The 15,810-nt window shown below is 41.2% G+C and overlaps 1 protein-coding gene across 1 annotated transcript in view; it reads right to left on the minus strand.

Moving 5' to 3' along the window:
* LOC118314467 (protein crumbs homolog 1-like) overlaps positions 1–15,311 on the minus strand; it is a 29,478-nt gene extending 14,167 nt beyond the window's left edge. The window contains exons 1-6 of the mRNA XM_035640947.2: positions 15,055–15,311; positions 9,826–10,521; positions 8,265–8,460; positions 4,798–4,937; positions 3,901–4,086; positions 3,675–3,788 (exon numbers count right to left, since the gene is read on the minus strand). Of these exons, the coding sequence (XP_035496840.1) occupies positions 3,675–3,788; positions 3,901–4,086; positions 4,798–4,937; positions 8,265–8,460; positions 9,826–10,521; positions 15,055–15,124 (1,402 nt within the window). The 5' untranslated portion in view covers positions 15,125–15,311. The remainder of the gene's footprint in view (positions 1–3,674; positions 3,789–3,900; positions 4,087–4,797; positions 4,938–8,264; positions 8,461–9,825; positions 10,522–15,054) is intronic.
* Between the last annotated feature and the right edge of the window lie 499 nt (positions 15,312–15,810).

Genomic DNA, 15,810 nt, shown 5'->3' on the forward strand with positions numbered 1-15,810 from the left:
AGTGACGACCACCTCGTAAATGTGGGAGGTCAACCTGTTGTACATGTGCCAAACAAAGTTATTTGGATCATAATTTTCCGTGTCAGGGTTAGGGTTAACCCTAACCCTATGCTTGCTGTTGCAGATAAACGTATGTTCATAATGTAGCATACAAGGGGAAAAAGGCCTTGTGTTACTGGCAGTTTTTTGTATTATCTTTGTGTTTTTTTCATTTGGCTTTAATTACTCTCCTAAGTAGCTTTGCTGTAATCTCCCGTCCCATGGACAAATTTCCTAGGAGACCCCTGTTTAATACCCAAGATGGACGCCTGACATATGGCACTTTTATTGGCTTTGTTTTTTCCACTGTGCTCCTCCATACCATATGCCCCATCATCCCCACCCACCCTATGCTCTGTTGTGGGCTAAACACCGCATGGCCATAATACTGTTTTCTCCCAGTAAGTTGACAAAAGCTATTGGTTGAATTCCTCACTTCTAAGTCCAAATCCTGCACTTCAATGTCAGTGTTTGGTGCGGTTCCTCCTGTTTTGAGTGATGCAGAGACAAATCCCCTCTAATGAGGAATAAATACCTCAGCAGGCCATGAGGAATCATCAGCAGGATGAAGATTAACCCTTTTATTGTTTGGCCAAGTGGTATCTGGGCCCTGGCCTGCAGGTTATCTCTCTACACTGGCTCCTCTTGAGGAAATTCAGTTCAAATCTTTATATTAACACCAGCGCAATTAGATAAAAGGTAACAGTAACTTTTTTCTGTGAACATGAAACAGATTTGCCTTGTGCAAAATTCAAGGAGGAAAAGCTGTTTCTTACATTCTGCAGTTTGAAGCATGAAATTTAATTTATTTATCAAATGCTCTTCTGGTTACTTGGTTACTAACACTCTGGTGTTTTATTCTGTAATTCATTTCCTGTGCACCTGTGTCTGGTTTTCTGTTACTTTACGTCTCTTGTGATTCCCTGTGATCGTTTGCACCTGTTCCCAATGTGTCTCACCTGTGTGTCGTTACCTGTTCCCTCTTGAGTCTATATAGTCTTTGTGCCTCCCTTTGTTCTTGTTGGTTCGTCTGTGTAGCCCTGTGTTTCTTTGTGTATCTCTCTGTAGCCAGGCCTTGCCAAGTTTCACCTTAGTGCTTTATGTCCACGTAACTGTGTTGTAGTTTTGGATTTTGTTTTGTTTGTTGTTTTAGTTTTTTGCCTTGAAAGACTGGCATTCTGTTTTTGTTTCCTTTTTATTAAATCCCTGTTCCCCGTACCTGAAATTTGGGTCCTGCTTAACCACACCGTAACACATTTTTACACCTATCCTATGGTGTCTGACCAACATTCCTGTCAGTCTGTTTAAGATAAAATAGAATAAAATGGAGAAAAGCAGCAAATCATTGGGTAAAAGCAAAACATTGGTAAAATTCTCATTGCTGTTAAACAGTTTACCAGCCACCTGGTTCCATTTTGTCAAGTCATTTCCTGTTGTGCATATTTAGATTGCCGTAAGTACAAATCAATAAAAAGGTCAAACTATTCAATAGAGAGTCAATAAAGCAACACTATCAACTCAGCCTCATCAACAAACACTTTTCAAAAGTTTAGTCTAGAGTAGTCATATGTTCACCAGCTAATTGCTAATTTTTACTAAGTTTTAATGAATCAATAGCCGTGTCTTTTGGACAATTCACACTTACAAACTACAAATGCTGAAACAGCAGTAGAGGGCTATTCATAATGAATAGGACCCCATAAAGACCTGGTGTCAATAATTTATGTAATACGATCACCAGTATTCAACTCTAAGTTCAGGTGTGAGCGCAGACAAGACACATTGAGGACACATTGTTTTAGCAGTGTGAGCTAAAATGTGTCCTGGGCCATATTGAAGAACCGCTAGGTGACGTCCCCTGACCTCCTATAAAGTTTCATAACAAACCCAAAGTTTTTACATTTCTCAGTATTTCATATACTCTGGTTTATTTGTGGTCCCCAATGCAATTTCAGCAAATACATGGTAAATGGACAGTATTTATATAGCTCTGTTGTAGTATTACTGACCACTCAAAGGTTTTTACTGTAAAAGTCACATTCAACCATTCACACACATTCATTCAGCGCTGCTATTTACCATACCCTTTCACATTTATACAGTAAGAATGTACCTGAACAGCTGTCAGAGGCAATTTAGGATTAAATGTCTTGCCCAAGTGCACATCGTCATGCAGACTGAGGAAAGCTGGGATCAACAACCGTCTGTACCTCAGTCGCAATTTCTTTTAAATCCTTTTTTTAGTAAAAATCTTGTCATTTTCAAGTTGTGTGCAATGCATTGGTTGTGTACATGACTGCAGTAGTTCCCATTGATAAATAAAGACTGCAGTGGCCACCGCGATGTCGCTACATTCCACCGCCAGCTGATGCTGCTGCCGCCGCTGAGCTCCTCACACTGTAATGTCACAGCTGCAGACATAGCACCCACAGTCCCTCTCCCAAATCTCTACTGACTTCCGTCATGCTTCTCTGTCCTCCACTATCCCGAAATTCACGCAATATGTGATATGCCACACCAGAGACAATAGAACCTTGGACATGCTGTATGCAAACACAAAGGATGCATACAGCTCTTGGACCCTCCCCCCTTGGGCCGTTCTGATCACAACCTGGTTCATGTGCTCTGTGCCTACATACCCATGGTGAATAAACAAAACCCAGCTAAAAGGTATGTGAGGAGATGGTCTGAGGAGACCAGTATGCCCCTAAGAGACGGAGATGTGCGGTCCACATGGGGAGGATATTGACAGTCTAACCATTTGCATCATGGACTAGATTAATTCATGTGGAAAACACTCTGCCGAACAAGAAAGTACTGTTTCCCCAACAACAAACCCTGGGTGACCCCCGAACTAAAGACCTTATTGACCGAGAAGAATAGAGTTTTTAGATCTGGGGACAAAGAAGAGCTCAGGAGGGTCCAGAGGGAGCTGAGATGGGAGATAAGGAGGGGAAAGGACAGCTACTAGAGGAAGCTTGAGGAGCGTCTACAGGGGAACAATGACAGAGAGGTCTGGCGTGGCCTGAAAACAATATTTGAACACAGCAAGAACAGTGTGAGGGGCCCTGAATCTGGAGACCGGCACAGGCAAACGACTTGAATCTGTTCTTCAGTAGATTGGATTCTGCCCCCCCCTCCCCAACCACCAGAGCCCAGACCTGAAGGTGTAAACCTCCTCCAAGCCCCTCCTCCAGTGCATCTCTGACACCAGCAGCCCCCTCCTCCCCACACCTGAGGAAACTACATCCGTTTTTTTTCTTTTTGCTTCAATCCACTGCAAACTTTAGCATTCTTTCACAAGGCAAAACTTGTACTCTGTATATATGCATATAGCCTTTTTTTTAAATAGTTTTTTCCTGTATTTCTTAATGTATGTTTTGCTACTCTTGTGATACCCTGCTCCTGTAATCAGTACATTTCCCCTGCAGGGGATGAATAAAGTTCGATCTTATCTTATCTTGTATCAGAAGGTATATAGTCAATCGGTTGGGGGACTTGTTTAACATTTACAATCAGTGGTAGAAAGGATGAATACTGATGGTGACAGGGCTGCAGGTGGAGGAAGAGCTGCTCAGCTAAGATGTTTTGTTAGGACATAAAGAGTAGAAGAGCAGATAAATGGTCCCTCCTACCTGTGAAGCCGTCTGGACACGCACATTGATAAGAGTTGACCAGATCCAGGCAGTGTCCTCCATGCTGACAAGGAGCAGACTCACACTCGTCCACGTTGACCGAGCAGTTGTCTCCTGCGAGAGAAGGAAACTGATCAGATTCATATCTGTGTGCTCATCTCTACATGACGATTTAATGAGGCAACATATCGAGAAACTAAAAGGTTGCTGCTGTGAGCTGGCTTACCAGTGAAACCAGGCAGACAGTGGCAGATGAAGCCAGCTGCCCCTTCATATGTGAGGGGCGTCGTGCCGAGTTCAGGCAGCATCCCGTAGTTCTGGGCATCTGAACGCTGGAAACATTTGCCACTATTCTCACAGGGAAGCTGCTCACACTCGTCTATATCCACCTGGCAGTTCTCTCCCTCATAACCTGGAGGATAGGGTTAGGAGGATATTCTTATCTAGCTAGAGCTAACATTTGTTCATAAACACGCATTGTATATCAAACATACACATACTGGAAAACCACTTCAGTGTCTCAATAAATGTCTCACTTCTGTCAATGTGCAACTGCATAAAATACATATAATACGTATGTGCTGTTATATGTAAGAAAAATCCTTTAAGGTACTTTCAGGACATGTACACCTCATAGCACAACATATGGCATCAAAACTGACAGGAAGGCTGCAGATGTCTGCATCTATCTTTGGTGAAATGTGCTCATGCATCAAATTTCATAATTCATCACAACCCAGGTGGATTTAAAGATTGCCACACTGTTACCTTTATATAGCTGTACAATACATGACAGACGTTCTTAAGTCGCCTCTTGTCATCTAAACTCGAGGCTCAGATTAACTCTTTTGTTAAGTTTGATTTATATGTGGGAACCCTCCAGCCACCAGAGGATGCTCTTTTTGTGTTCAAGCTTGTATTGTTCAAACATTTGAACATGCATTTCACTCTAGTGATCAAGAAAAACCCTTGATCCACAGTGACTGATCAAGGGGTTGGTAACATCATGATCATGTCAGGTGTAGTGGTCATATAAAAAGTTATGATGGTGGGTTAGGGTTAATGTGTGACTGCTTTTGGTTGAGTTGGTTCGTATCAGGCCCAGTGTTGAGCCACAGTGTACCTGGCCAGCAAAGGCATTTGTACTGGTTGATTCCCTCCAGACAGGTGGCTCCATGTTTGCAGGGGTCAGAAGCACATTCAAGAATATCGTCTTCACAGTGGTTGCCGACAAAGCCCGTCCACTCACAGTCACATTCATAGCTTAGGAAAAAGAAGAGATGCAAATAAGCCTGTTTTATAATAAGAATAATCCCTGTCATCATCACAATCATCATTAAATGTCCACAGAATCTGCAGAACATAGGTTGAGGGAACATCATTCCAAAGAGATGGAGCAATAGTCTCAATGGCCTTAATGTCTCCTTAAGTCATTAGCTTGCAGCAAGGAACAACCAACATTCCCTGAACTGAGGACCTAAGAGTCCATCTGGTCTGATAGGGATGCAGAACATGAGTGAGATAGATCATATAAAGCTTTAAATGTATTCACAATAATCTTAAATGAGGTTACAGGAAGCCAGTGTAAAGACCTGAGCATTGGGGTGATATGGGACATTTTAGAGGATTTAGTAAGAAGTCTGATGCACCATTTTGGACCGGTTGTAAATGGTTGATGATTTGGGGAAACAGGTGAAGAGGGAATTGGCATCGTCAAGATGGGAATAAATAAATGTGTGAATAATCATCTTGCACGGATGGGAATAATTTGTCTGATTTGGGCAATATTTCTGAGGTGAAAAAAAACAGGAACGAACCACTGTATTAATATGTTGTTCAAAACTCACAGCTTGGCTTATACTGTAAATGCAACAATAACTCGGAGGGAGGATTTAACTGCAGAGGAAACTGGGCCAAGACTTTCAATCACCCATCAGTTTTGTCTGTATTTAGTTGAAGACAAATATCAGCCATCCAGGCTTGAATAAAATTTAAGCTGTTTATCAGACCAGAACGTTGGAAAAATTCTGAGGCTTGAACCAAACAAATACCCGAATGTCATCTGCATAGAAGTGGTAGGATATTCCATTAGAATTACTTATTAATCACCCAGGAGGCAGCAAATACAAGGAAAATAGGATTAGGCCAAGGACCGAACCTTGGGGAACAGCACGAAGGAGAGTTGTCCAATGTAACTGAGTAGGTTCAGACAGGTATAAAACAAATACTGAGCTAAATTTAACACTTAGATTTAAAACCACTTTGCAATTCAACATTTTAAATCACATTCTATTTAAAATCTTTAACTTTACAATCGGTGCCCCATTTATTATATTCAGTTTTCTCATGTACAACAAAGAATAGCATTAAATCCTCACGTTTTAGAATCAAACCAGTAATGTTGATTATATTTGCTTGAAAAAAATATCAAATTATCATATTTTCACTTTACAGCATGGATTAGGTGTAGACTTATGTACAGATGGTAATTTTATCTATTTAAAATTAGATCTACAAAACTACAAATTGAACAAAAGATGATAGGTCTGAGTAGTTTTTTGAAACTGCTGTAGTTGTTGGCTAATCGATACATTTACTCTTTGCAACTCTATGTCACTAAGGGTTAAATGTGTTTTACAAAATAATTTTGGGGTGAGCATGTTTTGGAGAAATTTTTGTTTCATGCTTTCATCAAAAATGTAGCAGAATAAGTTGTTCTGGAAGCTTTATGTTAATGTCACTCATCATAATGAGAGAAGACCCATGATAAAATATCAGTTACACAACAGCAACTAACTCAACTTAGCTAACATTAGCCACCATAAGCTTACTTATCAAACCAGGATGTCAACTTCGAGTGTTTTGTCCCTGAGCGTGTGCAAAATATGACATCTTTCATCCTACCTTCTTCCCCACAGCCTGCTGTTCCGACCAGTTCTACGACTGTACCAGGTATTCTCAGCACCTCCAGTTCTCTCATGACTCATCACAATGACTCATCCCTGGTCAACTTTAATGTCTGCCATGCAGCCTGGGGCTGACACAACATGCTGCTGCCTGACCAGGCTCAACATGAGAAGGAATTATAAACACAAGCAGAGTGAAAGAAAGGCAGAGATGAACTCATTGTTTTTCAACCACTGTGCACTAGTGTGCCGTGAGAGATCGTCCAAATGGTCCAATGGCAAATGATTGATTTCATACAGCTCTCGTTGAGCGTCCATGGTCGCACTATTGGTTGGCAGTCAACGTCGAGTGAAATTCTCCTTAATGCCTGCGGGAGGCGGTAGTGCGATTAGTAGTTTAATTAAAGTTAGATTTGGTATCAATCAATAGAATTAGAGAAGCAGTTTGACCATTACAACAGGTGACAACGCGAACAAAGATAGACAAATATTTAAAGAGGAAAGATACCGACCCTGGACTTGATCAAAGTCTCTCCCGACCTAACTCAGAGATCGGCTGCAATAAAATCAAAAAACACTGAGCAACTGAGAGCAGTCGAGGAAGAGCTCTCATTGCCATTTTAATTGTATTTTATATTTCGTCATTATATCCTACTAATGGATTTATTCTTATGATTGAAATGTCATTTTATATTGATGTAAAATATAGCTGTTCACAGGTGCAGCCATCTCTTATGGTTTTTGTTTCTCATTGTAGATCGCCACACAATCAACCCCGTTACATAATTATTTCAGCCTGTTCAACTTGTCATGGTTCATTAAATCATCAGTTAAATGCAATAATGTCAATCCTGCTGGTGACTTGTGTCTGATCAACGCACACCATTATTTCTGTCACAGATATAGAATCAGAATCAATTTCCACTTCAAAACCTACAATATTTTTCATTAAGTCCTTATAATATTACACTGTGATAGGCCACTATGTTTTATTTTGTGTCATTTGGGATGGTGGTGTGTGTGGTTTATGAAAAATACCTTTATAAAAGAAACAAATAAATACATCTCAGAAACAAACTAATATCAAATGTAATCCTTAAATTGCACAAAGAACCGGGCAACATTATCAGCTCACCCAACACACTTAATGACTAAACCTTCATACTGAAGAAAGGTTGCTTTTGTTCAATACATTTTCTCATGAATGTGGAGTAAAATCCTCCACAGAACACAGAACTAACCTTTATAATAAACCTGTAAAGGTATAAAACATGGCAATGGATACCAAAAAAAGGATATATAACTAGAATAATGCAAAGAACAGGATAATATTCCTACAAGCTTTTTTCAACTGTCAATAGAAATGAATGTAAACCAATTGATTTAATTCTAGGATGGAAACTGCCATTTGCACCTTTAAATTTGTTTTAAAGTTTTATAGTTCCTGTCCTTGTCAGGTAGTTTATATCACGTTAGGGTTGTTACTTCTAAATCTCAAATTACCATGGACTGTTTGTCAGACCACCGGCAGTGTACGTCAGATGTACTACAGTCCATACACTACTTGTGTCAGTGTTTGTAACACTTTATTCCCTTGTCCTTCATAAGCCACTCATTCTAACTCTGCTGAAGTTGTATGTGTGGGTATGTCTCACAGTTGAAATATGCATGTGTGTAATCCTACCTGTTGACCCCGTCTATGCACTTGCCCTCATTCAGACAGGGTGTGTTGAGACACTCATCAATATTGACCTCGCAGTCTTGGCCCTGGAATCCGGCCATACACTCACACCTGTATGTGGCAATGTAGTCCCGGCAGGTGGCGCCATTCTGGCAGGGGTGCACCTCACACTCATCAATCTCCACCTCGCAGTTAATCCCTGATGGGAACAGAGGCGAAATGGCAGTGGGCCAAGGAATGAGATTGGCAACACATCTAATTATCTTAGCACACCTACAGATAAAACACAATATAACTCTAGCAGCCAAGAGCTCAGCTGTAGACGGGCAACAGCAACTCTGAGCCATGTAATTTCTTTTCATGTCGACAAGAGAAGTGGTATAAAAGTTCACCCATGTTACTCTCTGTTTACATCAGTAAAAATAAAGCGATGTCTGCACTAGCTGCAGTGTACGCTCTTATAAAAATTATTTAAAAACAAAACAAAAAACATGTACCTGAAAACGATCACATTTAAAGTCACTGAATGATGTCACCAATTGTGCATCACTGCTGCTGCTTCTGCAACTGTTTGGTATATATAAGACATATTGGTGAGTGGGCCATTCTACAGCAAATAACTTGTACCTGTCACCTAAAGCAGTATATTTTATGTGCCTCATGTCGCTCCCTTTGTGACTTTAACTCGCTCACAAGCCCCCTGCAGAGGATCCTTACAGGAGCAAAACTGAGCAGTGATTCCTTTCAGGATTTTTATGTATCCTGATGCCTTCAAGTACCTACATGGCCAACATTAGCACCAGTCAAAACCTGGTATTGGATCCCTCTATGGTTAGGGTTAGGGTTAGGGTTTTAATTTATTGTAAAGCCAAGAATGGTCTCACAAAAGACAATATAGTGTTCATAAAATGCTCTGTCCATAATAATCAATTCCTACTAAAAAAAAACGAATACCACAAATACTAGTGGATTGTTCTAAATCTGTGTTTTTGCTTTTACATCCACAGTAAACATTTTAAGATCTGGATTTTTTCAATATCAGTGTATGACAACCATAGAGTTCATTCAATGTCAATTGGAAGAAGTCACAGGATTAATCTGAGATGTCACAAGAATAGGGTTAGACAGGATAGGAAGTTTTTTAATAAATACTGTGCTTTGTCATTTATTTTCTAATTGTAACTGAATTTCTTACAGTATGACAACTGTGCGGGATCCCAACCAAACCAAACTCACACCTTGATTTATTAATAAAAAGACAAATGTAAAACCTGGAAATGAAAGTCAACTTTACTGCACAACCTTTTCCATCACAGCCTTACTGAATCTTACTTAATACCCATTTATTTAGGAGTATGTTATCAAATGACGATAATTAGTCAGTCAGAATTAATATTTTGATTGCTGACTCGGTTGCTTTTTCACTGGGAGTAATGCCTTTTTTTGAAACAGAAAATGGTCAGATGTGTTAAATTTCAAGACCGTTGGATGAATTAACATGTGTCTTAGTTCAAAAAAGCCAGTCTGTCATAACCCTGACATACTCTGACATACAGTGTCTTACCTTTGAAGCCAGGACCACAGGTACATGTGTAATGATCTACTTCATCCAGACATGTGCTGTTGTTTTGACAGGGCAGGGAGGCACACTCATTGATGTCCAAATCACAGTGGTACCCTTGAAATCCAGGCACACAGAAACACTGGTAGGCATTAACCCCGTCTTTACAAATGGCTCCGTTCTGACATGGCTCGGACAGGCATTCATCTGTGTTCTCCTCACAGTTTGTCCCCTGGTACCCAGCAGCACACTGGCACTGGTGCCCGGTGTCAGGGATGTCCACACAGGTGCCACCATTCTGGCATGTTCCCTCTGAGCAAGTGGTCACATTAATCTGGCAGTCCTTGCCTCCGAATCCAGGGGGACAGTGGCAAGAATATCCTTTGATCCCATTGATACAGTAGGACTTGGTGCCATTGCAGGGCTTGCTGTGACATTCATCTACATCCTCAGTGCAGTTGAGCCCTGTGAAGCCGTCCGGACAGTGGCAGGTGAACTCACCAGTCCCTGGCCTGCTGGTACAGTTGTTACAAGGTGCCATGATACAGGCATCATAGAGCTCATCGCAGTTTTTGCCCATGTACCACACTGGTCCTTTGGGGCACAGGCACACATAGTCATGCAGGTGGTCAAGACATGTGGCACCATTGTTGCATGGAGATGGGAGACACTTGTCTGCTGCCACTGTGCATAGAAGACCTGGAAAGGGAGCATGAACTGCTGTTAAAGGTGCAACAGGCAACATTTGTCTATAAAAATTAATTTTTTTCAAGCCCAAGACTTGGAAATAGAGCGATTGCTCGCCATTGCCACAAATTAAATACAAATTAGCCCCTAAAACATATGAAAGTAGCACCTTGACTCCCATCTATAACATGATGGTTTAGTTTGAGCAAGACATACTTTTGAGAAATTTGACCAATGTTCTCAGTTCCCCTCAGCCCCAAGAAGCTGTTTAGCTTTGTAGACCATTGTTTTAGTTTGATCATTCACAGTTTTACTGTTTGGTTCACTCCTATTCAACAAATCAGGGGGCGTTGATTTTGCTACGTCATTAACAACATTAACAGAAACAGAAACTCATTTAACAAAATACAAACAAGCTGACAACTTACATTCTGTTATGTACCCAAGAATAAATATTATGGCACATACTTAAACATTTTAACAAAAGTCTGACATAAAATTTAGCCTACTATGAGTTGTAAGGGAACTGAATGTCTAACACGGTGAACTGTTCTTCCCCTCTGAGATTTGTTTTAGAGCTTATGTACAGCAGTGGGCTGCCTATGACTCTAAGACTTTATAGGTGCTTAGAAACCAACTGGGTGATGAAGCCCCTCTTTCCCCTGGACTTAGGCTCACGGCAGATGGTGTTGCAAGTAAAATTATTACATGACTGAACGAGCACCTGTCAGTGTTGGAACAAGGTGTGTTTTGCATGTTTCTTCCTCTTTATCTTAACCCAAGGTGTGATGTATTTTTCAGAGATGTAATTTCCTCTGCCTTGCGTCATCTTCACATGCATCGCTCTTTCACTTACCTCCCTCTGTTGGCCCTCACTTATACTGAAATTATTTTCACACTTGTGTTCATCTTTTCGTCACTGTCCCTCCCCCGTCTTCCTTGTCAAAGATAACCTAGATCCTCCACAGGCCTGACCTGTAAAACTGAGCTCATGCACTTAAACTGCCACTAACCGTAATCTCATGAGTCCTGCAGGTTGACAGGGACAGCGAGGGTCTCCTCTCTCTTCATCCCTCCATCCAAACCCAATCAACCCCTCACACATTCCAGGGAACTGATAACAGCTCCTCCTCCACACAGCCCACCCCCCACCCCCCACTCAGAGCACTTCATAGATCATGGCGGATCCCTGGCAGTGACTGGTACCAGCATCTCAAGTCAACAATGAAACTGAGCAGAGCTGACTGATCAAACCAGCGATGTTGTCCAGAGACCTCAGCATGTCTCGTGAAGGGGGGTTTAGTTTAATTAGACACATTACTACTCCTTCTGACGAGAAGTCAGATTTTCAATGAAACTGTACTGTATCTGTAGGATTTTCCAAAACCTAAACCCTAACATGAGTCTTAAGACCACTTATAAATAATATAGATCTGAAGCAGGAAGGCAGCCTTCCCACTGATAGCTGATCATCTACACTCAGTGAGCACTTTATTAGGAACACCTGTACTCCTGGCTATTCACACATTACATTCTCCGCACACGTGGCAGCAGTACAGTGTATAAACTACTCCAGATACAGGTCAGGAGATTCAGTTAATGTTCACATCAAGCATGTTATAATATGTGATCTCAGTGACTTTGACTGTGACGTGATCTTTGGTTTGAGTGTTTCCGAAAAGGCTACAGTCACTCAGATAGCCACTCTTCTCTTTACAACTGTGGTTAGCAGAGAAGCAGCTCAGAATATACAACATGTCCAACCTAGTGGTGGATGATCTGCAACAGCAGCGATCATGTTAGGTTCCACTCCTGTCAGCCAAGAACAAAAACCTGAGGCTGCAGTGACAGTTGAAGCCTGAAGAACTCAGCCTGGTCTGATGAATCTGGATTTCTGCTGAGGCTGCAGATGGTATGGGAGTCAGGATCTGAGTCACCAGCATTGAACCATGAACCTGCCTTGTGTCAACAGTTCAGGCTTCTGGTGGTGGTGTGATGATTTGTTTGATACACTTTTGGCGTCGAGTCATGATAAAAAATATTTGTACTGACTGGGATTGATAATAAAGTAGTTAAAGTGAAAGTAGGACAGACATGAATTTCATCTCCAGTACGATGCACTGACACGAATGAGATGTTTTCAGATTGTGGAATAAAGTACAGTTTGCAAATACTGTACATAAATCAATGATGCTCGTGCTTCCAATGCATGTGATTTTATTTTAATCATGTACACACCAACTAACTTTTGACTCAACCCTACACACACACTCCTACTGCCCCAACATGTGTGTTTGAATCTGCTCTCAAACAAGCACCATTTAATCCTGTTTGAGCATGAGTTCCCTGCTGCAAGCTTGGAAAGGACTGAAAATGAAAAAAAAAAAACGTGATCATTCTTGATAGACAGATGGACTAACGCATTGGTTTTGGTCTTGTTATTTAAATAGTTGACAGTAAGGACAATATTTAAAAACCCTTCTCATGTCATTTCTGAACCATTTCTGAAAGTGACAAGCACAATAAGTCAACTTTCCTCAAAGTAAACACGACCTAATGCATAAATGTGTGTTTCTGAGCAATGCGAAAGAAGTTAATGGCTGTTAAGAGTACGTTCCATTTGTAAAGTGGAAATGATCCATGGAAAGATTTTTCTTTCTCTTTTTCAGAGTTTGTAAAAGAGATTGGGTTTTGATTCACTCTTTGCAGGTGCAAAAGACAGTTTGGGGGCAAAGTGTTTGCCCAGAGTCACGGCAACAGCCAAACAAAGTCAGCAGAGTCACACTGCAGGGCAGAGGAAGCAGCGACGCTGTGAGTCAGAGAGAAAGGGAAGCCCCTGGATAACGCACAAGTTGAGCTCAGAGGAATTTTATTGACTCACCACAAGAGACTGGCAGCTCGGCCTGTGCTCCAAAGACTCCACAGCAGTCGGCTGCTTTGCTTTTTACAAAATGAAGAGAGCAAATCCTCCCTCTGCCTCTGACCCACACAACATTTTGTATTCTTTGTCGAGCTGCTGCAAAGGCTGCTTCACTTCTAACACAAACATGACAAAACACGTGTTTTAAGGTAAAGCCATGATCAAAATCCAGATTTGTAAAACCAATCACTACAGTCGAATTGTAATTTGGCTGGCCCATACAACATGGGGTCAGTAATCCTCCCAGTGATTTTTCTCCTTGTTTTCATAGAAGAATAGAATACCTCACTACTGATTCCAGACCTTTTCAACTCCATGCCTCAGAGCCTTTGAGTCACTGGTTTTCAACATCTATTAGAACAAAATCTCCTTGAATTAGTTACAGTTTTCCACTGGAAGTCTGAAATGCACTTGTCTCGTCTGTGTGTATCATCTGGACATGGCAGCTCTAACCCTCTGTTGTTTTTCCTCTTTCATAAAACCACTGTTGTTGCAGATAGATTTCATGAAAGGTTTTTTTTGAAGTGTATTTGTGGGCCCTTTCCACTGCATCTCAGAATCCCTGTCACTCTCCTCATCATCCTCACTCTTCATCACTGTGCTTCCTGTTTCTGTTTTCAGCTGCTGTCTTTTTCTTTAAATCCTCAAGTGCTCAGAGTCTCTTGCCACACTCCTTAATTCCCCTCTCCCCTCCTTTCAACGATGAGACAATAAAGCTGTGGAGCAGTGCAGCCGGACGCTCAGCTTGTTACCATGGTGACCTTTAACAATGCCACCCACCAGCCAATCCCTGCTGCCGGCCCGCCACCTTTTAAATGAGCTTCAGACGCTTAACATAAATGAAGGTCGCGGGAAAAATAGGTCAACAGAGTTTCATAAGGCACTGGGGGTCGAGCAGCCCCAACCCCCCAGCTCAAACACACCCCACAAATGGTGCTGCACCAGCTGCAGATTCATCACACATGAGGGGACCATGAGGAAACTAGCTGCTTAGATACTGTGACATTAGGTCAAGAAGTTTGAAATGTGCTGTACATCTAGAATAATGACCTACCTACTTATAAAACCCTAGAAATCATTAGGATTCACTATGAATCATAGTTGGTTTAAACATTAATATAGCTGTCATAATTACTTGTGCACACATAATGATACTGACGCCTCTATTTAAAAATAGTTTTCTTGCTTTGCATTAATAGCAACATGTGCTGCTCTAATAAATAAAATATATCTTATGGCTCCATAATTTCCTTGGATGTTTTATTGAAAGAACTTTGTAATTAATGTTCATTTTACTTTTCAGTAAAGACTGGGTTCTTCATTTATGTATTAATCATGTATGTTCTCCACATGTGTCCTTGCATGTTTGCTGTAGACTCTTTTCTAACCTGCTGCGCACTATAGACCCTCTGAAAGTATGGGCTTGAAAAATAAAGGGTCACCAAACTACATTTACATCTCAAGTAGTGGTAGAGATTACTATAAGATTGTGGATGAAATTGTTAATTGTTGCTTTTCCCAGTAAAGCTGTCTAAAAGTTCCTACTATGATGTGCAAACATCTGAGGTAAGCTGAATACATGTCGACAGCAGCAGTGAACTTCTCCACTGAAGTTGATGACTTACCCAGTTTGAACATCATCACGGTAATCAGCACTGTCCTCTGATATCTGGACCAAACTCTTCCAAACTCCATGGTGAAGCAGTCTGCTGAGGTTTCCAGTCAATGCAGAACAGGGCGTCAGTCCACAGGCTCTCCATCCAGCACACTGCAGAGCTCCATCCAGGCTGATCCTGGCACCTCCATGCCGGACCGCTGGGACCCAGTGTCTGAGTGCCTGTGTGTGAATGTGTGTTTTTGGAGAGCGAGTGCGTCTCTCTGGGGACCAAGCTGGGTTGGAGTGAAGCAGAGTAATCACCCCAGCAGAGGGTGAGGGGAGGAAAACATGGGATGGATACTGGATTAGGCTCAATCAACCGCAGCTCCATTGATTGTATCTGGCATATCTCACCCTGGAACCAGAACTCGAACCAGTATTCACAGCCATTGTTTCTATATTTACATGTTTTAACATTCACATGTTTCTCAGTGCACATTTGCACTTTAATCCAGAGTGGCTTCAATCAGTCCCAGTGACGCTGAGACCCAACATCGTGCACATGGACATTATTAGGGCCCTAAAAAAATATTATTTTTAATCTGCTGATAACAACAAATGTTACAACAATTTCAAGTAAAACAAATCTCATCCATGTCAAACTTGTGATATGCCAGTAAAAAGTCCATACCTACAAACATTCATTCATACTTTCAAAAACTGTAAGTATTATTTAAGGAATGTAATTCATCATTAGATAAGCATATATCACCACATTAGAAAC

This window comes from Scophthalmus maximus, chromosome 3 (assembly GCF_022379125.1).
Source record: "Scophthalmus maximus strain ysfricsl-2021 chromosome 3, ASM2237912v1, whole genome shotgun sequence".
Classification (NCBI taxonomy): Eukaryota; Metazoa; Chordata; class Actinopteri; order Pleuronectiformes; family Scophthalmidae; genus Scophthalmus; species Scophthalmus maximus.